This window comes from Acinonyx jubatus, chromosome A2 (genome assembly GCF_027475565.1).
Source record: "Acinonyx jubatus isolate Ajub_Pintada_27869175 chromosome A2, VMU_Ajub_asm_v1.0, whole genome shotgun sequence".
Lineage (NCBI taxonomy): Eukaryota > Metazoa > Chordata > Mammalia > Carnivora > Felidae > Acinonyx > Acinonyx jubatus.
The window spans coordinates 136,415,097-136,435,427 of record NC_069383.1 but is presented as its reverse complement, the minus strand read 5'-3'; the positions used below and the strand labels follow the sequence as shown (position 1 = coordinate 136,435,427).

Genomic DNA, 20,331 nt, shown 5'->3' with positions numbered 1-20,331 from the left:
AGAGTGGGGATTGGGCTCCATCCATCCATTCATCCATTCTCAAAGGAGTTGGAAGCTGCTCTGGAACTTGTCAAGAGACCCTACACTCTCATGTGTCATTGAGAACAAGGAGGGGAGGGGAGGGAGAGTGGAGGAGGAAGTCACAGCCCTGAGGCTGCAGTAGCCACGCGTCATGCCTGTGTGCGACCGGTTTCACCTCTTAAGCCTTGAATAGCCCTCCTGACTTTTTACTACCATCTCGTAGAAGAGAGAGCCGATGTGGGAGGTGTCTGTGGATAGGACGTACATGAGCTTCCCGTCACTCACCCACTCTGGTTTGGAATCAGACAGACTGGGTTCCAGTTCTCAGCCCTCCTCCCTCTCTGTGGCGTTGGCCCAGCCCGGTGACTTGGTGTCTCTGGACCCCGTGTCCTCATTCATCTTTAATGGGGAGAATAATTGAACCCACCTCTTGGATTCAGTTACACATGCATGGGTTATCAAGATGAAGGCATGGAGCCTGGCCCTCGCATGTGCTTGGCAGCCGGCAGCTCCAAATGGACATTATCCGGATGCCATAAAACCCAAAAATGCCAGAGCTAGGGCTCTGCTTTAATTTCATCCTTCCCGGTTCTGCCACTTTGGCCAGTTTCTCATTCATAAGCCCTTGGTGAGGGTGGGGGAGGTGACACCCCCAGAGCACCAAGATACTGGGTTTGAAGTCCTACATAGCCTGCTTTGGGGGATTTGTGTTTAACTAGACCTCTTTGATTCAACCCTTCAAAAAGAAAACTCCTTCCCTGAGGCCATTTCTTTGGAAATTTCCCCTAAAGGACTCCATATTCAAGAGTTCTTGAGCTGGGCTGGGGCGATAAAGAAATGACAGGCGCTTAAGCTGTCAGAGGCGAGGCCCCATGGCTCTGTGCCACTTGAGTGCGTCCCTTCTGCTCAAGAGGACATTGTACTACTGTCTGCCCTCCCTGCCTGGCAGGTCCCTGGGGCAGGAATCTTGAGACCCCGTGATCCTCAGCCGGTTTGGGCTAAGCTGGTACCACTCTGTGTGGTAGAGGATGCCACAGAGTCCCCCTGCCTCAGCCCACGGCCCCAGGCAGCTGTTTCATTTCTGTTGAAAACATCGTGAAATAGTGAATCTGTACCACGTTGCTGTGTTTTGAGCAGTGCTGCCCCTTTGATTCCTGATCAGTAATCAGCCTGTTGCCTCGGGCGTGAAACTCAGGGTGGGGGGGGGGGGGTGCAGGGAGGAGGTCCCTCAATAGTTTCAGGCCCTTGCAAGTTACCACCGACCTCGAAACAGAGCCTGTCACATTAGTTTATCAAACACCCAGAATGAAAAGGGGTGGGGGTGGGAATGGGGGAAACTACCATTTTGTAAGAACCACTGAGAAGATATCCTTGACATTGATTTAGAATCAGAGGACCTTGGGTGCTCTGCTAAGAAGCCTCTTCATTATTTAACGAAGTCTGGGATCATAATTAAAGGTGGTTGAGAACGAAGGCAGAAATTCTCAGAGCTGGCACCGAACATCCTCTGAACTGCCTGTGAAAAAGCAATCAGACATAATCAGGCCCCCGAGAAGGGGAAGGGTGGTGTCAGGAGCACCTCGCAGGGGAGTATTTGTTTAGAGAGCCGGGTGTGGTACCTCCCCCATGGTTAACAGGCTTCGATTTTGTGTAAAAGACGACTGGCCGACTCCCTGTGTTAGGTGCAGTTTGCCATGGCCATTGTCAAGGGTGCCGGGCTGGGTGCCTGTTGCGTGCCTAGGACAGTGCTCCTGGTGCTCGTTTTAGACCAGGGGAAAACTCACCTAGCCTTGGGGGCCCGGCAGCTGTGGGTGAAATGAGCTGGGCCAAGGCCGTGGGGAGAGGCAGGGACTGGGGCAACACTGAGCACACACACCCCCACTCTGCAGGGGAGGCTGCTGTGGTCTTCATGTGGATGGAGACTCGATATAAAAATCCAGCTGTGCATGTAACATAGGCCAATTTTTAAAACTGTTTATTTTTTTGGTGGGGGGGGACAGAGCGTGAGAGGGGGAGGGGCAGAGAGAGAGAGGGAGATGCAGAATCCGAAGCAGGCTCCAGGCTCTGAGCTGTCAGCACAGAGCCCGATGTGGGGCTCGAACTCACGGGCCGTGAGATCGTGACCTGAGCTGAAGGCAGACGCTGAGCCGACCGAGCCGCCCAGGCGCCCCAGGGTATGCCAATTTTTAAAGTGCCATGTGAGCCCAGTAGCTTGCCCCTATATTTGCCACTGGCCGTGAGTCTTAGAGATTCCTGTTCAGCCCCAGTAGTCACTATCATCGTCACCCCAACCCCTTGAGGAGGGTATTGCCAGGTATTAACGAGAATACCCATTTTATTAACGAGAATACTGTGCAGGAGGCTGGCTCCAAAGTCTGTGCTTTATTATACCAGCTTTTCCAGAGTGTTCCATACAATTCTGTAATGCTCTGTTTTACATTTTGAATTTTCAGGGGTGTTTTTTTGGAAAGAAGGATTTCCATCACTGAAAAAGCCAGCAAAAGTTGACAACACAGAGCACAATAATGTGTTATCTCCTTCCTTGCCTATTGTTTGGAAGGCACCTGGTCACTCCACCTCCCCCAGCCTCCGAGCATCCTGGGAGTTTTGTCACCTCTGTAGACTGAACGTTTTTTTTTGTTTTTTTTTGTTTTTTTTTTTTGATGGGCAAACATCCCCCCTGCGGAAGGTGTGAGTCTAGGGACAGGGTCTTCCTACGAACTTGAGGCCCTGAAGTGATCCCAGAGATAGATTGTGTGGCACTGATTCTGTACATGGGAACTTTACCAGTGGTCCTGACTGGAGAGCAGAATGCCTTCCTCCATTCTGTGAATGAAATTTGAGGCCCTGCTAAGGGCATTAGTGATGCAGAGTGTGGTCCATGCTCTGGAGGTACTTACAGTCCTGTCACAGGGATGGAGAAGTGGGCAGCTGATGGGGACACACGTGATGGGCAAGTTGAAATGGGGAGCAGAGGGGCCCTGGGAGCACAGAGATGTCAGAGGGGAACTGTGAGGTTGGATCAAGACCCTCAGGGAGGCCGGGTGGGGGGCAGAGGGGTTGCTGGCCAGAGAGAAGAGTGGAAGAAGATGGCAGGCATGGCGGGGGTGATGGCACACGGGACATGGACAGCAGAGGAACCCACCCACCCAACATGCCACTCATTCTGGCAGTATTTATTGAGGGACTGCTCTGTGTCAGGCTCTGTGCTTTTTGAGTTTATTTATTAATTTTGAGAGAGAGAATGCAAGCAGGGGAAGGACAGAGAGAGAGAATCCCAAGCAGGCTGCACACTATTCGTGCAGAGCCCGACGTAGGGCTCGATCCCCCAGGAACCATGAGATCATGACCTGAGCCGAAATCAAGAGCCAGACGTTCAACGGACCGAACTACCAGGCACCCTGGGTCAAGCTCTGTCTTCACCACCAGGGATAATGCGGCAGACAAGACAGGAAAGATGCTAGCCTCTTGGAGTTTCCATTCTGGTGGGGAGGTAGATTACTTACCAAAGACATTCAGCAAAGTAAATAATATAATTGCACACAGAAGAGTCTCCACTCTGAGGCCAGGTGGACCTCTCAGGCTGTGTTGAGAGGCGGAATTCAGTGCTAAGAACGCAAGTGTCTTCAGATAAAAGCTTGGCCTCCCTTTATTTTCCAGATCAAGGATCAGCAAACCAGTGACCTACAGGCCAGAACTTGACCACTACCTTTTGTACAACCATGCATTAGGAATAATTTTTTTTTTAATTTTGAACAGTTGAAAAAACACCCAAGATTTCCTAACGCCTGAAAATCAAATGTGTGAACTATTTTTTTTTAATTTTTTTATTGTTTGTTTATTTATTTATTGGTAAAAAAAAGGTGATTTTATTTATTTTTTTAATATGAAATTTATTGTCAAATTGGTTTCCATACAACACCCAGTGAACTATTTTTAAGTTTAAATAAATTGAATTAAAAATGACTAATATAGACAACTTGGTATCTAGCTCTGCAGATAAAAAGAAAAGAAAGAAGAAAGTTCTATGAAATTGGAATGTAGTGTCCGGGAATAAAGGTTTACTGGAGCACAGCCACACTCGTTCCTCTGCATACCGCCTGAGCTGGTTTTGCACTTCAAAGGCTGAGTTTACTATTTGCAACAGAGACTGTGCGGTTGGAAAAGCTGGAAACATTTGCTGTCTGGCCCTTGACCAAAAAAGTTTGCCAACTCCTGTTGTTGGTCCTTCTAGTACTCTGCAAATCTGGCCCAGAAAAACCCTCCCTCTCAGGGCGGTGGTGGAGATAGATGGAGAGAGAAAAATTTCTTCTCTGCCTGCTCGTCTCAGGTGGGACAGAGCTCCTCAGCCTGTAAATGCTACTGCATGCTTCAGTATGTAGTCGGGACAAGCGGGGCCCTCTGGAGGCGCCTCAGTGAGGTTCCATCTGAGTGGGTGGTCTCATTAGAGGTCTGACCTGCCTCCTTTGTGAGCCTCACTCAGTACATTGTCTAGTACATTGTCATATACCTGAAATTGATGTAACATAGTATGTCAGTTACACTCACATAATTTTTTTTTTAGGAAGGTCCTATTGGACAAAGATTCTCCCTAGTTGTCAACGTGACCCACAGATTCTCCAAAATGGGATGTTAACTGATAATCTCAGCATTTAAAAACTTAAAGTGCTAGTTTCAAATAAAAGGTTTTGACTTTAAGTGTACATACATTTTTTTCTCGTACATTGAGACAGTGGGCTTCTGTACCTCTGCACGTTCATTCAAAACAGTGAAAACCGCAAGCTCTCTTTATTGACAAGGAAGTATTTCCATGACTTAGTGGGTTAAACACAACAGCAATGTAACAACTATAATGCAAAACCATATCCCATTTACATCAAATTGCATGCATGTGCTTTTACATGTGCACGAAGAGATACCGGAATGTGAGATCCCCAGAAAGTTAACAGTGCTTATCTCTAGATTCTGGGATTTGGGGTGATTTTTTTTTAGCTTTCTTCTTTTTGTATTACTTGGGTTTCCTTTTAAGAACATTAACATGAATCATCTTAATCAGCAAAGAAAAACTGAGCTATTTTAATTTGAAAGAATAAATAAGAAGAATGGTTGCATCCGCATGTGGGTGATAGAATTATTTATGTGATTATGATGTAACTCTTGGAGATATATGCATCCCCATACAGCTCACCACTAATTGGAGCAGAGGAGTGATGTCTTCAGAATAAGGGAGTTTAAATAAGAACATGGTAGGAGGTGAGAAGAGATGTAGAAATCAGGAAATTTGACATGGTCATCACTGTAAGATATGGAGGCTTTCCAATATATGAATCTCCTGGGTTCATTATTGGCACCTGGAAAGATGGGGTGTAGATCTTTCCTTGATTCCTCTCTCTCCCCCCTCCCCCGCCCATGCTCGGTCTTGAGAAACTACCAGCCGCATAGGCAGTTGGGGTATTTAAAAGCGGTATGTTAGCGCCACCTAGTGTCCTCCTGCTGTCACTGCACCCTAGCGTCTCGCTGCGGGCCTCCCTTTCAGATTGCTTGTTTGATGTCCCTGTGCTGGTGGCATTTGCACGGTAGGCAGCAAGATGCCTCCCGGGGTTCTGAGGGGCAGTGGGAATGCCTCATCAATTTAGCCCTTCCTTCCTGTCTCAGTCGCACAAAGTGAATCTCTCCGGCTGAAGCGTGATTTGGCAGTTGCAGAGCAAAAGGGTGCCTCCCTGTCAAAACCAATCTCCGCTTTTCTCCAGCAGCCAGGTCCTTAAAGCTGGGCCCATGCATCTCTGGCAGGAAAGCCATCCTGCTCCCCTGGGCAGCCTTGGGCTAGGGGCTCTCGGTTGGAAAATAGGGGAGTGTGGCTCGCAGTAGGCTGCTGGCCATGTAATTGTGTCTCTGGGAGATGCCAGAACCAAGCTCTGGAGCCTGACCCATCTCCTCCGGTGTTGCTCACCTCCTGCACCCCAAGGCGGAGTGTGGTCCTCACTGCCCTCCTCTCCCTCACACCCTTCCTAGGCCGGCACCTCACTGGGCCTCTCAGTTTTACCTCTTTGCTCTAGATCCCGCCATTCTCGGATCCTCTCTCTGGTCTGCAAGCCTGGCCACCCACAGCACCTCTTCACTGCCTCCCCCCTTCCCTCCTGGCTCCTCCAGGTTCTTCTACCGGGAGGTGGAAGCTCAAGGGATCTTGAAGAGTGCAAACCTGCTTGCGTCGTTCTCTGGTTTAGATCTTTCTCGTTTCCCGGTGCCCATAGGATCAAGACCGGACTTGGCTTCTGGGGTGTGAGGTCTTTCCAGCTCCACCAGTTAATGCTTGCCTCTTGCCTAGTTCTCTGTGCCTCCATCCAGCCCCTCAGGCCTTCTCCCTGCTGTGGTCCCTCGACCTGCCCTCCCTCCCTCCCCTTAATCTCCACTTCTCTGTCAGCTCTCAGGCAGATGTACCTCCCTCAAGGGAGTCTCTACCAAAGCCTGGGCCACATCCTCCCATAATATGCTTGGAAAACACTGCGTACTTCTCCTCCTGACCATCCATTCCATGAGGGCGTGTGATACCAGCTGCACATGTGTCTTTCTTTGACGAATCTCCATCGCCCCCTTTAGACCAGTGGTTTTTAGCTGGGGGCGACTGGCCTTCCAGGGGACATTTGGCATTCTCTGAGGACCATCTTGGTTGTCATAACTCGGGAAGGAAGTACTCCCGGCGTCTACTGGATGCAGCCAGGGATGCTGCTAAACATCCAGCAGCGCACACGACAGCCCCCCAGGAGCAGAGAATTGTCTGGCCCGAGGTCGGTACTGCTGAGGCTCAGAAACCCTGCCGTAGACTCTAAGCCCCACGGAGACAGGAATCATGGCCACTGGAAAGGACCCATTTGAAAACCTAAAATGTTGCACTATTAATGATACTGTCGACTTGGCTTTGTCTACCGATGGATGTAGAACCACCACATCCCTTCAAACCTGCCGGCCACAAGGAGTGAAAAAGAGAAGTAGCCTACTTTTCCGTATGCCCTGCATCCGTATAAATACACAGGGTACTGCTGGTCCAGAGGAAACCCATCCCTGTTTTGTGGCTTTGCTTCAAAATTAAAGTCTCATTTTAAATTATATCGGTTGACACTCTGGTGTATTTACGGTAAAATTTCATCTACAGTTTCACTGTGTCGGGATAGCCCACACATCAGATGGCCTGGCTTCTTCAAAAAAGTCATCAGGAAAAAAGGCCAGGGACTGTAATAGATTTAAAGGGCTAAAGCATTGTGATAACTAACTGCAATATGGGATGGGGGGGGTGGGGAATGGCTGTAAATTATCATTGGACATGACTGAGGAAATCTGAATATGGACTATATATCAGATAATATTATTGAATTAATGTTTATTTTCTTAAGTATGATAATGCTGTGACGGTTATTGCCTTAGCTCAGGCTGCTACCACAAAATACCATAGCCTGGGAGGTTTGTCAACCACAGAAATTTTGTTTTCTCACAGTCCCAGAGGCTTGGGACCCTGGGGTAAGGCACCGGCAGATTTGCTGTCTGGTAAGAGCCTGCTTCCTGGTCCGTAAGACGGCTGTCTGCTTGCATGGTGAATGGGTGAGGGGGTGCCTCTGGGGTCTCTTTTATAGAAAAACTAATCCCCTTCATAATGAGGGTTCCATCCTCATGACTCAGTTGCCTTCCAAAGACCCCACCTTCAAATACCGTGACATTGGGGATCAGATTTCAGCATATGAATTTGCAGAGGGGGACGCAAGTGTGCAGTCCAATGCAATTATATAAGAGAATGCCCTTATTCTGAGGAGATGAAGGCCAAAGTATTAAGGAGGGAAGCATCAGCATGTTTGCAACTTGCTTTCAGTGATTTTGCAAGAAAACAATTGCGCGCGCGTGCGTGTGTGTGTGTGTGTGTGTGTGTGTGTGTGTGAGTGTGAGGTGCAAAATGTTAGCAGTGGGTGAAACTCGGTAAAAGGAGTACGGATATCTCCTGTACTGCGATCCCAGCTTTTGGGGGTTAGAATCTTTAAGAACTCGGGCACGTGGTGGAATCGCGTGTTGTCCCGGGAGCCCCTGAGCTTGGCCGTGTGTTGTCTTCAGTTTGCAGCTCTCCGCCCATCCACATGAAGGTGCAGCCTCTGAACCAGACGGCGCTGCAGGTGTCCTGGAGCCAGCCGGAGACCGTCTACCACCCACCCATCATGAACTACATGATCTCCTACAGCTGGACCAAGAACGAGGACGAGAAGGAGAAGACGTTTACAAAGGACAGCGACAAAGACTTGGTAAAACCTCGCTGTGTTCCTAACTGCCCTTGCAGTTACGAGGGGAGCCCCCGCCGCGTCTCTTACCATCCGCGCACTGCACGGCGTGCCTTATCTGTGCCTGCTGAGGGCGCTGTGCTGCGCATCGCAGTGGCTATTCGTGGGAGCCGTGCGGGACCCCCCCCCTCCGGGCTCCTTCCACCCTTCCGCTTCCTGGCTACACCACCGGAAAAAGCTAGGTAGTTTCTTTGTAGTCAGGCTCTTCAAAACTGACTGCTTATTCTTACATTATTTCCAAAAAACAACCAACAGGGGCTTCTGGGTGGCTCAGTCGGTTGAGTGTCCAGCTTCAGCTCAGGTAGCAGTCTCACGGTGGTGAGTTCGAGCCCTACATCGGGCTCTCTCCTGTCAGCCCAGAACCCTCTTCCAATCATCTGTCCCCTCTGTCTCTGTGCCCCTCTCCCACTCGTGAGCCCTCTCTCTCTGGCTCTCTTAAAAATAAATAAAACATTAAAAAACAAAACAAAAAAAAAAACCAACCAACAAAAAACGAGAAAGCTTCCATTAAGCCCTTTTTTAAATCTGATGTGGCTATTGTAAATACGAGGTGTGCAAATGTACAACAGGTCCTGGCACATAAGTGCTGGATAAGCCCCAAGAACTACTATTATAGTTCTTCCTTTTCCTCTCCTCCTCCTCCTCCCCCTCCTCCCCCTCCTCCCCCTCCTCCCCCTCCTCCCCCTCCTCCCCCTCCTCTTCCCCACTAGTACTCTAGTCACCTGCATGGTCAGCTGCCCAGAGTCCCCACCACTCCCTCGGTCACAAATGATCAGCCTCACACATTACCATTTCACACTGGACCCCTGTGACCATGTGATTTTTAACCTGTGTTCTCAGACTCTCAGATACTCTAATATCTGACGTCACTCTAAGCTGTCTCTGCCCAGCCCAGCTTCTCGTCCTAATGTTTACGGAAGTGTTTAGAGGCCAACACCCACCGAGGCCCTTCAGAACAGGTGCTTGCAGATGCCATCTTCTTCGCTATGAAAGCAAACCCTCCAGCAAGCACGAGGCTTGAAGTCTTTGCATAGAAACTCAAAGTGACACATATGGTTTAAAAGCCTTCCACTTATTGTTAATGAAAAAAAAAAGGCTGTGGAATAATGAAACCGTAATTGTATGTGCACATGAAAAATACAGTAGCACCAAGTGGGATTCTTAATGACTGTTATCACTTTTTTTTTTCTTTCCAATACAGAGTCCCCAGGGCCCATTCAATCAGTTACAGAATAATACTTTTCATATTCTTTTAGATGAAGATTCTTTTACTTCATTTCCATTTATATTTTCAATTTCCCCACTAGACATTGTTATCTGGGTCACATTAGGGAATGATGAGCCTCATGAAATCAGAGGGAAATCTATTGAAAGGCACCCAAGGTTATGATGTGTTTTAACCTTTCTCTTGTCGCTATTGGAAGTCCGTAAAGGGTTTTACTCGTTCTCGAGTACAGATGACTTACATTAATCAGCAGAAACTAGGCGCTTACGCGGTTTCTTGTTCTAAGTGGAAAATAATTAAACACACAAAGATAAATAGATACCGGCTGGGAGTGAATTCTAATAAACCCCTGCATAGATGGAGCAAAGATTTCGCTCTGAACAAAGACAGACCAGGGGGTCAGAGGTTTAGAGAATGAGGCATTAATTAGTTTATGAGAGAAAGAGAAAAACCTGCTTTGACAGCAAGTTTTTTTTTTCTTTTTTTAAGCAGAATTTTCTGGGGGTGGTTATTTTCTTTGGGGACACAAAATTAATTTTCTTAATTCCTCAAGAAGTTGAGAGTGCTGATGTAGCGGGAGCAAAGCTGTTCTCTACCTTATGGCTACTGGGGTTAGAAACCTAAAAGGAACACTTTTTTTTTTTGAATTTTTAAAAATTTATTTATTGTTTATTTACTTATTTTTGAGAAAGAGAGAACACAAGTGATCAAGAGGCAGAGAGAGAGGGACAGAGAGTGAATCCCACGAGGGGCAGAGAGAGCGAGAGAGAGAGAGAGAGAGTGCAGAGCCTGAAGCAGGGCTCAAACTCACAAATCGTGAGATCACGACCTGAGCTGAAGTTGGACTCTTAACCGACTGAGCCACCCAGGCGCCCCCAATTCTCTCATTTTCAAAGACTCTTTGAATGAATAAAGCTTTGAGGAACAGGGATTTGGATTTGGCTGGTGATGCTTGACCAGGGATTGACAAGACGTTCTCTAGAAAGAGCCGGATAGCAAAATGGGGGGGGGGGGGGGGGGGCTCTCCAGGCCATTAGGTCTTTATGGCAGCTACTCAGCTCTGCCGTCGTAGGCTGAAAGCTGCCACAGACAACATGAAAATGAATGGGCATGGCTGTATGCTAATAAAACTTTATTTAAAAAAAGGAAACAGTAGGCAGGATTTGGCCTGTGGGCTGTGGCTTGCTGGGCTCTGTGTTAGACCAGGGGCATTCTTTACGTTATGTGGTATGGAATGCCTGCGAACAAGGTTTGCATGGCGTGTGTGCTACAGGACTCACAAGCATCCTGTGAGGTAGCTACTGCTTTTTGCATTTAACAGGGGAAGGTAGCAGAGGCTGGAAGACATTAAGCAGCTGACTTGGAATCACACGGCCAGCGAGTGGTGTGACAGGGGTGGGTCTCATGTCATCTGGACTCTAATCAAGTGTTCTGACCTAGCCTCGTGCCCCATAGTATCCATCCATCAAGTACAACGAGGCCTCTGAACTGCCAAGAAATGTATACGCCAAGATTTTGTTGTTGATATTTAAAACTCTGCCTGCTTCTGGAAGTTTAGTATACTTGGTAATTCTAGAGGCTGCCTAGGGTAAATAATTACAGTCTATAACTGGACTAAAGGAAAGAATCCCAAGCCTTGTGAGGACGAAGATGGCCGAAGACATGTTCCAGGCCGGTCAAGGATGAGTCTGGACTGATTTTGTTACATCTGCTATCCTGCACGCTTCAGTGTTGAATACAGATTCCCAGCCAGTTATTTCGAAACGTTCTTTCCCTTCAAACTGAGCCTTCGGTCAGCAGGGGAGCATCGTGTCTGTCAGGCTTTGCCATGGTACCCAGAAACCTAAAAGGAATGCTTAACATTATTTTAGGTTTGGTTTTAGAAGGTCAGGCGTGTACCAGCCCTCAAAACCAACTCACTGCCTTTTCTTGCTTCACCTGCAGAAAGCCACCATTAGTCACGTGTCACCGGATAGCCTTTACCTGTTCCGCGTCCAAGCCGTTTGTAGGAATGACATGCGCAGTGACTTCAGCCAGACAATGCTCTTTCAAGGTAAGGCCAGTTCCCCTCTTCTCTGGCCCCAAGTGCCCCTGCACCCCTCCTTTGTTATGCTTTATCTGTTTTCTTCTTGACGTGCCTGGTCAGAAGAAATAAGCCTGGCCTAAGAATCAACATGGAGTTTTAAATCACGCCTGAAAAGCCTGAGGAATTTAAGCCTGTCTTTTAGGTTGGGGGTTTCATAGGCCAGAAGATGGGGAACAAGAGCAGAGTGTTGATCATTTTGTTTATTATTATTGTCATATTCCAACTGTGGGGAACCAAGTATTTGTCTAACACTGCGTCATCACAAAAATCACATCCTAGTCGTGTTATGGAGTATCGCCTTTGGATTTTTAGCATGATTCACTTAGCTATTCTCTTAAGAACCAGAGCCCACGGGGCGCCTGGGTGGCGCAGTCGGTTAAGCGTCCGACTTCAGCCAGGTCACGATCTCGCAGTCCGGGAGTTCGAGCCCCGCGTCAGGCTCTGGGCTGATGGCTCAGAGCCTGGAGCCTGTTTCCGATTCTGTGTCTCCCTCTCTCTCTGCCCCTCCCCCGTTCATGCTCTGTCTCTCTCTGTCCCAAAAATAAATAAACGTTGAAAAAACAAAACAAAAAAAAAAATTTAAAAAAAGAACCAGAGCCCAAACATATAGCACACTCCTGTTTTTTTTTAAGTTTATTTATTTATTTTGAGAGAGACAGAGACAGCATGAGTAGAGGAGGAGCAGAAAGAGAGGGAGAGAGAGAGACAGAGAGAGGGAGGATCCCAAGCAGGCTCCACACTGGCAGTGCACAGCCTGATGCAGGCCTCAAACCCGTGAAACCGTGAGATTGTGATCTGAGCCGAAACCGAGAGTTGGATGCTTAACTGACTGAGCCACCCAGGCGCTCCTACAGCATGCCCTTCTCGCTTACAAGCCACATAAATGAGCCTTTGCTTGCAAGATCCTTGGGTTTCTGGAGAAATAGCTCTATGCTCCTGCTGAGATAGGGTCTGGTAGAACGTTCCAGAGTCAGGACTAGGGTGAGTCAAAAGAAGCATTTACCTTCGTGCAAAATTTAAGAGTACCAAAAAACTCCGTACTCAAGGTATGTTGTATTTTACCAGAACTTTTTTTCGAAGCAAAATCTGTGCAAAATGTTCGTGGAGAAAATACACAAATTCTAAATAAAGATAGGATCCACTCTGTCTTAACTTGCCCCAACCTAATCCCAGTCCTGGTTCCAGTGAAACTTTTTTTCATGACTTTATTTGGTGAGTTGGTTTGGGGACGTGCACCAAGACCAACGTGGCGGGAGGGACCAGGGCACTGGACCTTGCTGTGCTAGGCTGAGGTCCTCACTGGTAAGGTTCTTCACACCTGGGATCCTCAGTTTCAGAGAAACCTACGCCCCAGGCCAACGGCTCTTAACTTTTTTGAGTCATGTATCTGATGAAGTCTTTGGACCCTTCCCGTAGAAAAATCCAGAGTTTTAGTACAACTTCAGGGGCCCCATCAAGCCCGTAGGTCCTGAACCAGCAGCATCAATCAGCATCATCTGGAAGCCAGTGAGAAATGCATATTTATGGGCCTCTCCCTGAACAATTGCCTCAGAATCTCTGATGGTGGGGCCAGGAATCTCAGTTCTAAGCAGATGGCCCACCTGTCATGCTCAGTGAAGACTGAGAGGCACTGGTGTAGAGCTGGGGCCCTGGAATGAGGGCCCCGGCTTTGAGTCCACCTGCCACTCAGTGTTTCTGGAACTCAGAGAATGGTTATTAGCTCCCCCAAGCTGCAGTGTCCCGGTCCAAAAAGCGGCAGTATCGAAGGTACCGACCTCACAGGGACCTTGTAGAATGGCGTGTGGTGAAACATGTAAAGTAATTAGCAGAGTGCCTGGTACCAACTATAAATATCACCTTAGTACTAGGTTTGATATAAAAAGAAAGGGTGAACTCAGGGTAAGAAACCCTCCAGCTTTAGATTCCCTCTAAGGATCCCTTCTAGCTTTACAGTTTGGCATTTAGCATTTAAATACTCTTTGCTAGTGTTCACATTATGTCATCCTTCCGTTTAAACTAATTGAAATGAGCATCGCTGTGTTTTTTTCACGTGACCCCCTGTGCCCTGCGTATTTTGGCCCCTCTGCCTGTGTTGACGAGGGTCCACAGGCCAGAGCCAGGTCTGTGCGGCCCAGGGGAGAGAGAATAGGAGGCCACAGTAGGAGTTTGCTGAGGCCAGGGCCCTGGAACTTTGGACGCATAAATTATGATTAGGCCTCCCGTGTGCTCCGACCAAGAACCTAGAATCTGCAGAACTGCCTGTCCTGATTAATAGGCCCCTGAGCTTGCTGGCTTCTGTGTGGACTTTGAAAAATTAAATGTTTGTAATGTAATGTAATTCCAAAAGGCCTTGTCAGCTATAAATTCCAAGCATGGAATATTTAACATGTCTGATCACAGAGACTAGTTGGAAATGGCCAATGTCTCCTTTGTCTAGAAAGACTCACTTTGTTCAGAGGTGGACGTGCGTTTCCTCATTTTCTATATTGTTGCTTGTCCCTATACGTTGACAGAGGGGCGTGGATCTTCCGGGCCTCCTCACGGTGGCTTTTGCGTCTTCCCTAAATTAGGCATCCGGTGGGCAGCGTACGAACTAACTCTTCGGGGAGGCTAGCACGCCTCGTCTTGAGAGCCAAGGATGCGTTTGTGAGCAGTGGAGCCCAGCGTGCAAAACTGATCAACTGTTAGGACTCAAGTCTTAAAAGGGAGTGGAAAAAAGCTTAAGGAATTTCACAGAGGCCTGGTTCAGAATAATTAGGTTTCCCAGTGATGAAGTTTACATCTGGTTTGGGAGCATGAGGAAGCCATGTTGGAATGTTTACATTATGGTAAATACACTATTAAGTGTTACATATTTACTTGAGTGTGACATATATAATAGTAATAATACCAAGCAGTATCCATGAATGGCTCACAGTTACAGAGCCTTTTCCCATCAGTTAGTAAGTTATTTCATTTGACCGCATGGCAGTGGCAGCTTGTAAGGTACATGTTATTTTACTGATGGAGAGATGATGTTCCAGGCAGCCGAGTAACTTGCAGAAAAAAAACAACAGCAGCAAGAAGAAAAAACCACTTGGCCACTAAGCAGTGTCTTGATTTCTTATTCCAAATCCAGATCGTTTATACATAGCAGCAGACCACCCCTAAATATTACCCTGTGGCCCCCGTAATTCAACAAAAACGGGTGGCAAGATCGATTGCTTCGTGTTCAAAGCCTGTCTGCAGTTCTCAACGGTCATAGAAAATAGTGGTTCTTGAGCTTTTCTCTGAGCCACAGACCCATTAGGCAGCCTGAAGCCAATGGATCCCATCTCACAATCACTTAAAATAAATAAGTAAAATACACAGAAGAGAGAACCAATTATGCTCAAATACAGTTGTCAAAAGATTTTAAACACATAAATTTGGGCATATAGTCATATATGCTTTTTCCTTTTTTTATTAAGGCATCGAAGGACAAGCATTGGGTCGGCTTGCTACCTTGATGTCTGAGTGGCGACAAACAGGAATGTTGTGGCAGAATAGCTATGACAATTATAAGGGAATATAAGAATACCTGACTTCAGTCAGAGACAAAGTCACAGGTCCTGCTGGGGCTGCTGAGATGTGTTGGCTGCTCTCATGGCAAAAGGAGAGCCTTGATTTCACGTCAATGAGAACTTGGTGGGAAAAGGCAGATGCCTTTTTTTTCCTGTCCCTGAATCCCCCTGGGCCCATGGGTGCCAGGTTAAGCATTTCTGATACCAGCCGTCCCGGAGAAACTTCCTGGTCACCGCAGCTTGAACCAGCCCGGTAGAAACTGTCAAACGTTAATGAGAAGTATGTGTGCTGAGTTGCTGCTTCGTTTCTGGGCCTTAATCAGAGCCCTTTGTAAAGGGCAGGTGACACAGGTCTCTTTAGATGACCCGCTTTAACGAAGGGAAGTGAGTACTCCACGTTCATCTCTTTCCCACTATGCATCTCTTTCCAAAGTCGAGAGTTCATCCCGACTCTCCAACTATGCAAAATGAATGTGTCATTAGGCCGGGGGTTGCAGACTCAGGTGCCCCTGGGGCCGTGCAAGGCATATGCATAGACACGGGGGAGGGTTATCAACGGGAAGCTGGACATCCTACATCCACCATCCACTGAGGGATGCTCAGTCCCTGCAGGGAGGAGAGTTCAGTTTTACTGAATATTGTGACTTTACAGGATAAGCAGGAAATTGGGATTTTTAGTTTGAAAGCTATTGCAACAAATTCAGTTTTAAAAAAGGTTGCAGGCCAAACAAAAATTATGCCAGTCGTTTGCCACTCCTGGTTTAGGTAAAAACTTACAACAGACACGCATATTGTATACTTTGGTATTTAGCTTTTTTTTTTTTTTTTTCTGATTTTTCAGTGCCATGTATATATAGGAAGCAAACTTTTAGTTTATATAACACTCCTATTTGGAGATAACCACAAAGAAGCACTTTGCTATTTTCTTTAATTAGACTGTTTGGCATTATTCACAGTAGTGAAGCAACCCAAGTGTTCACTAACAATGAATAGAAGCACACAAAATGCTGTGTGTGCATAGAGGGGAATATTATTCAGCCTTGAAAAGGATGGAATTTCTGACACATGGCCCAGCATGGATGAACCTCAAAGACCTTGTGCTAAATGAAATAAGCCAGTCACAAAAAAGCAAATATATATGATTCCACTTATGTGAAGTATCTAGAGTAGTCAAACATATAGAAACATCAAATAGAATGGTGGTTGCCAGAGGCTGGGAGAGGAGTGAATGGGTACAGAGTTTCAGTTTTGGAAGTTGAAAAATTCCGAGATTGGTTGCACACCAATGAAAACATACTTAACACTACTGAACTGCACACTTAAAAGTGGTTAAGATGGGGCACTTGGGTGGCTCGGTTGAGCATTCAACTCTGGATTTCAGCTCAGGCCATGATCCCAGGGTCATAGGATCAAGCCCTTCGTCGGGCTCTGCCCTGATCATGGAGCCTTCTCTCTTTCTCTCTCTCTCTCTCTCTCTCTCTCTCTCTCAAAAATTAAAAAAAAAAAATTAATTGGTTAAGATGGTAAATTTATGTGTATTTTACCACAATTAAACATTTTCTAGAGTTATATTGTTTAACAACAATAAGAGGCAGAACCACAGGAAGGAACGAACATCAGAACGAATGTTGTGTGGGTCATATCAGAAGTTGACAATTTAAAGCAATGAAGCGATGAAGGCGGTATCTTACGGGGCTTTAAAACTGAATAGAAATAAAATATAAAATATATGACAGCACACAAAAGGCGAGGCAGGCAAATAGGGTTAAACTATTGTACAGTTCTTATGTTTTCAGGACGTGGTACAAGTGCTAGTTTAAGGTAAACTATAGTAAGTTCAGGATTCACGTTATAATCACGGAATTGATAATATAGGAAATTATAAACAAAAAGGTGGTAGGTAGGGGGGTTGTCTGGCTGGCTCAGTCAGAAGAGCATGTGACTCTTGATCTGAGGGTCATGAGTTTGAGCCCCAAGTTGGGTACAGAGATTACTAAAAAAATAAATAGACTTGAAAAGAAAGATGATAGGTAGAAACAGTGCAATAATGATTCCATTTATATGAAATCAGAGATAGACAAAACAGAGGTCAGAATTGTGGGTTACCTTTTGGAAAGGTGGGGTCAGTATCGTGTGGGGCTTATGCAAACCTTCTGGAGTGCTGGCCAACATCTATATATGTCTCAGTATGGGTGGTAGTTACACAGGTGTTTATAGAGAAAATTACTTGGGCAGTACACCTAAAATTTGTAGATTTACTTAGGTAAGTTTTACTTCAAAACAGAAAACAATAAATTTTTTTTTAAAAAATTAATACCGTAAGACAAGAGTCAGCAGGCAAGCTACGTAGCCCTGTGAAAGGTTTTTTAATGACTCACAAGCTAAGAAGGGTTTTACATTTTTAAATGGTTGGGAAAAAATCTACAAAGGAATAATATCTCATGACATGTGGAAATTATATGTAAATCATAAGTTTTATTGGAACAACAGAAAAAGGTATATTGTTTACAATGTAATTTCTTTGTTTCTCAGCTAACACTACTCGAATATTCCAAGGGACCAGAATTGTTAAAACAGGAGTGGTAAGTAGCAAACGGTAATTGCTTTGTCCTGGCTGGTTGTTAACTCGCATGCAGTTAAAACCGTGACCACGAGGTGGCAGTAGGATGTTGTTAAACTGCTCTTGAAGAGGTGAAAATACAGAAAAAATCACATTTCTCCCTCTTTATAATTCAATGTGTTATGAAAAGAAGCTTGGCGACAGTTAAAGCAGTTGTGTTGTACTGTATAGTTCCTATCAAGGTAAAAACTCTCCATATTTTAAATTATTTATAATCTATGGGATCATACAACGTAAGAGTGCAAATGAGTGCAAAAGGTCTGTTCCAAGCCCTTCGTTGAACATAGGCTAAAATTCAGAGGTTGTCATTTCCCCAGAGTTATGTGGATTTGCAAGTTTCTGGAGCCTCAATTAATATCTAAACTTTCCCATTCCTAGTGTAACTAACAATCATAATATTAATCACAGTGTTGGTAATAACAGTAATAGTCTAAAATTTACTAGCATTCCCTGGGTTTTAGATGATTTTATTATTTTATTTACTGCTTGCAGCATCCCATAAGACTAGTGTTACTACTGTTTCCATTTTACAGAGGAAACTGAGGCTTAGTGAGTTAAAACAATGTGCTCAGCATCACCCAGACAAGAAGTTGTCAACTCAAGCCCAGACCATCTGACCTCTATGTCCTGGATGCTTTGTCTTATGTGGCATTTAGCATTAGAAACAAACATGTGCTAACATTGGCCTTCCTTAGACTACAAAGTTTCCCAAGTGAAATGTGGTGATAACGTTAAGGAACCAAAGTGGCTCTGGCTGTATTGTTTTGAACTATATAAGTGAGGGGATGGCATTCTGGATGCTTATACCAGGCTATAAGAACTAAAACAGGTAACTTAGAGCAACATTTCGTGTTTTTCCAAGATACCATTATCTGCTTCTCACACAGAAGCCCCAGTTTAGGATGGTGGGAAGAATGAGTTGAGGCTTGAACACAGGCGGCCCTGCTCCTAGCCCTTAACATCTTTGTGCCTTGGTTTCCTGACCTGTAAAATGGGGTGATGATCCTGTGTGCCTCATGTACCTGGGCGTAGAGGTCCCCATGGATAGACCCAGAGACTCCGGAAGCGGCAGCGGCTATACGGGACCCACGAGGAAGACGCAGGGCTGTAAGCCACTTCCCAGAGCGTGCAGGGTTGAGCGTGGCTCCTCCCGCTGCAGACGTGGACAGCCACGTGCCCTTTCTGTCCATCTGCTTCCTCACTTTGAGTCGGAGGAACCAGACCCTGGAGAGCTTTTCTAGACCTGGTTGCTGTGTGTTCTCCATGAGAGCCAGTGATACATATGAAAAAGCAGGGACTCCTGCCTCTGGCAGAGTCAGCCCAGGATCATGTGACCATCTGATGTTGCTGATTTATTACTTAGTGGATATTGGTCTTTACCCCAACTTTAATGGTACTTACTTTTCTTTTTTTCTTTTTTTTTTTTTTTTTTTTTGCCACTCACTGAGCTTCTTCCTAAGCAAAAGTGGTGAAGAGTTTGATAGGCTAGTTGAATTTTTTAATGCGCTCAAAGTGATTGTAAAACTGTTGAGACCGGAGGTGGTCATGTGACCACGGACCACCTCATGTCAGCCTTGGTACCACAAAAACCTACTGAGGGTCATAAGCAGGGCCTTTTTCCCCATCCTGATGACTGACATGGCTCTGCTTTCTCTTCTGTCCCTTCCCCTGACCTCCCCGGGTGACCCTTTGAAGCCCACAGCGTCTCCTGCCTCTTCGGCCGACATGGCCCCCATCAGCTCGGGGTCCTCTACCTGGACGTCGTCTGGCATCCCCTTCTCATTTGTCTCCATGGCGACCGGGATGGGCCCCTCCTCCAGCGGCAGCCAGGCCACCGTGGCCTCGGTGGTCACCAGCACGCTCCTGGCGGGCCTGGGGTTCAGCGGTGGTGGCATCCCGTCCTTCCCCAGCACCGTGTGGCCCACGCGCCTGCCCACGGCCGCCTCTGCCAGCAAGCAGGCCAGCAGGCCCGTCCTAGCCACCACAGAGGCCTTGGCCTCCCCAGGCCCCGACGGCGACTCGGCGCCCACCAGGGACAGCGAGGGCGCGGAGGAAGGGGAAAAGGATGAGGAGAGCGAGAGCGAGGACGGAGAGCGGGAGCATGAGGAGGAGGGGGAGAAGGACTCCGAGAAGAAAAAGAGCGGGGTGACCCACGCCACCCAGGAGCGGAGCCAGGACGAGCCCACCCCCACTCCCTCGTCTCCCGACAGGACTGCGGAGGCCGGTGGGCGTCAGACTCTGCCTGGGCACGGGCGAGACCACACTGCCGTCCCTACAGCCCGGCCCGATGATGGGAGGGATGCCCTCCCGGGCCTGGACGCCGGCTCGGTCACCTCCACCCAAGTGCCCGCCACAGTCGCAGAGGAGCGTTTCGAAGGGAGTGATCCTGGGAGGCCCCAGATGCCATCGAAAAAGCCTGTGTCCCGAGGGGACAGATTTTCCGAGGATAGCAAATTTATCACTGTCAATCCAGGTAAGTGGCCCGGTCCTCCTGTGAGGCTCCGTGCTGCCGTGAGCATTCT

General features: G+C 47.0%; 1 protein-coding gene across 5 annotated transcripts in view; it reads left to right on the top strand.

Annotated features, from left to right (window-relative positions):
- The window catches only part of PTPRG (protein tyrosine phosphatase receptor type G), a 709,728-nt gene that overhangs the window by 590,051 nt on the left and 99,346 nt on the right, over positions 1-20,331 (top strand). For all 5 annotated transcript variants that reach the window (XM_027039123.2, XM_027039124.2, XM_027039122.2 and 2 more), the window contains 4 exons: positions 8,116-8,300; positions 11,506-11,614; positions 17,722-17,771; positions 19,505-20,282. In XM_027039123.2, coding sequence (XP_026894924.1) covers positions 8,116-8,300; positions 11,506-11,614; positions 17,722-17,771; positions 19,505-20,282 — 1,122 coding nt within the window. The remainder of the gene's footprint in view (positions 1-8,115; positions 8,301-11,505; positions 11,615-17,721; positions 17,772-19,504; positions 20,283-20,331) is intronic.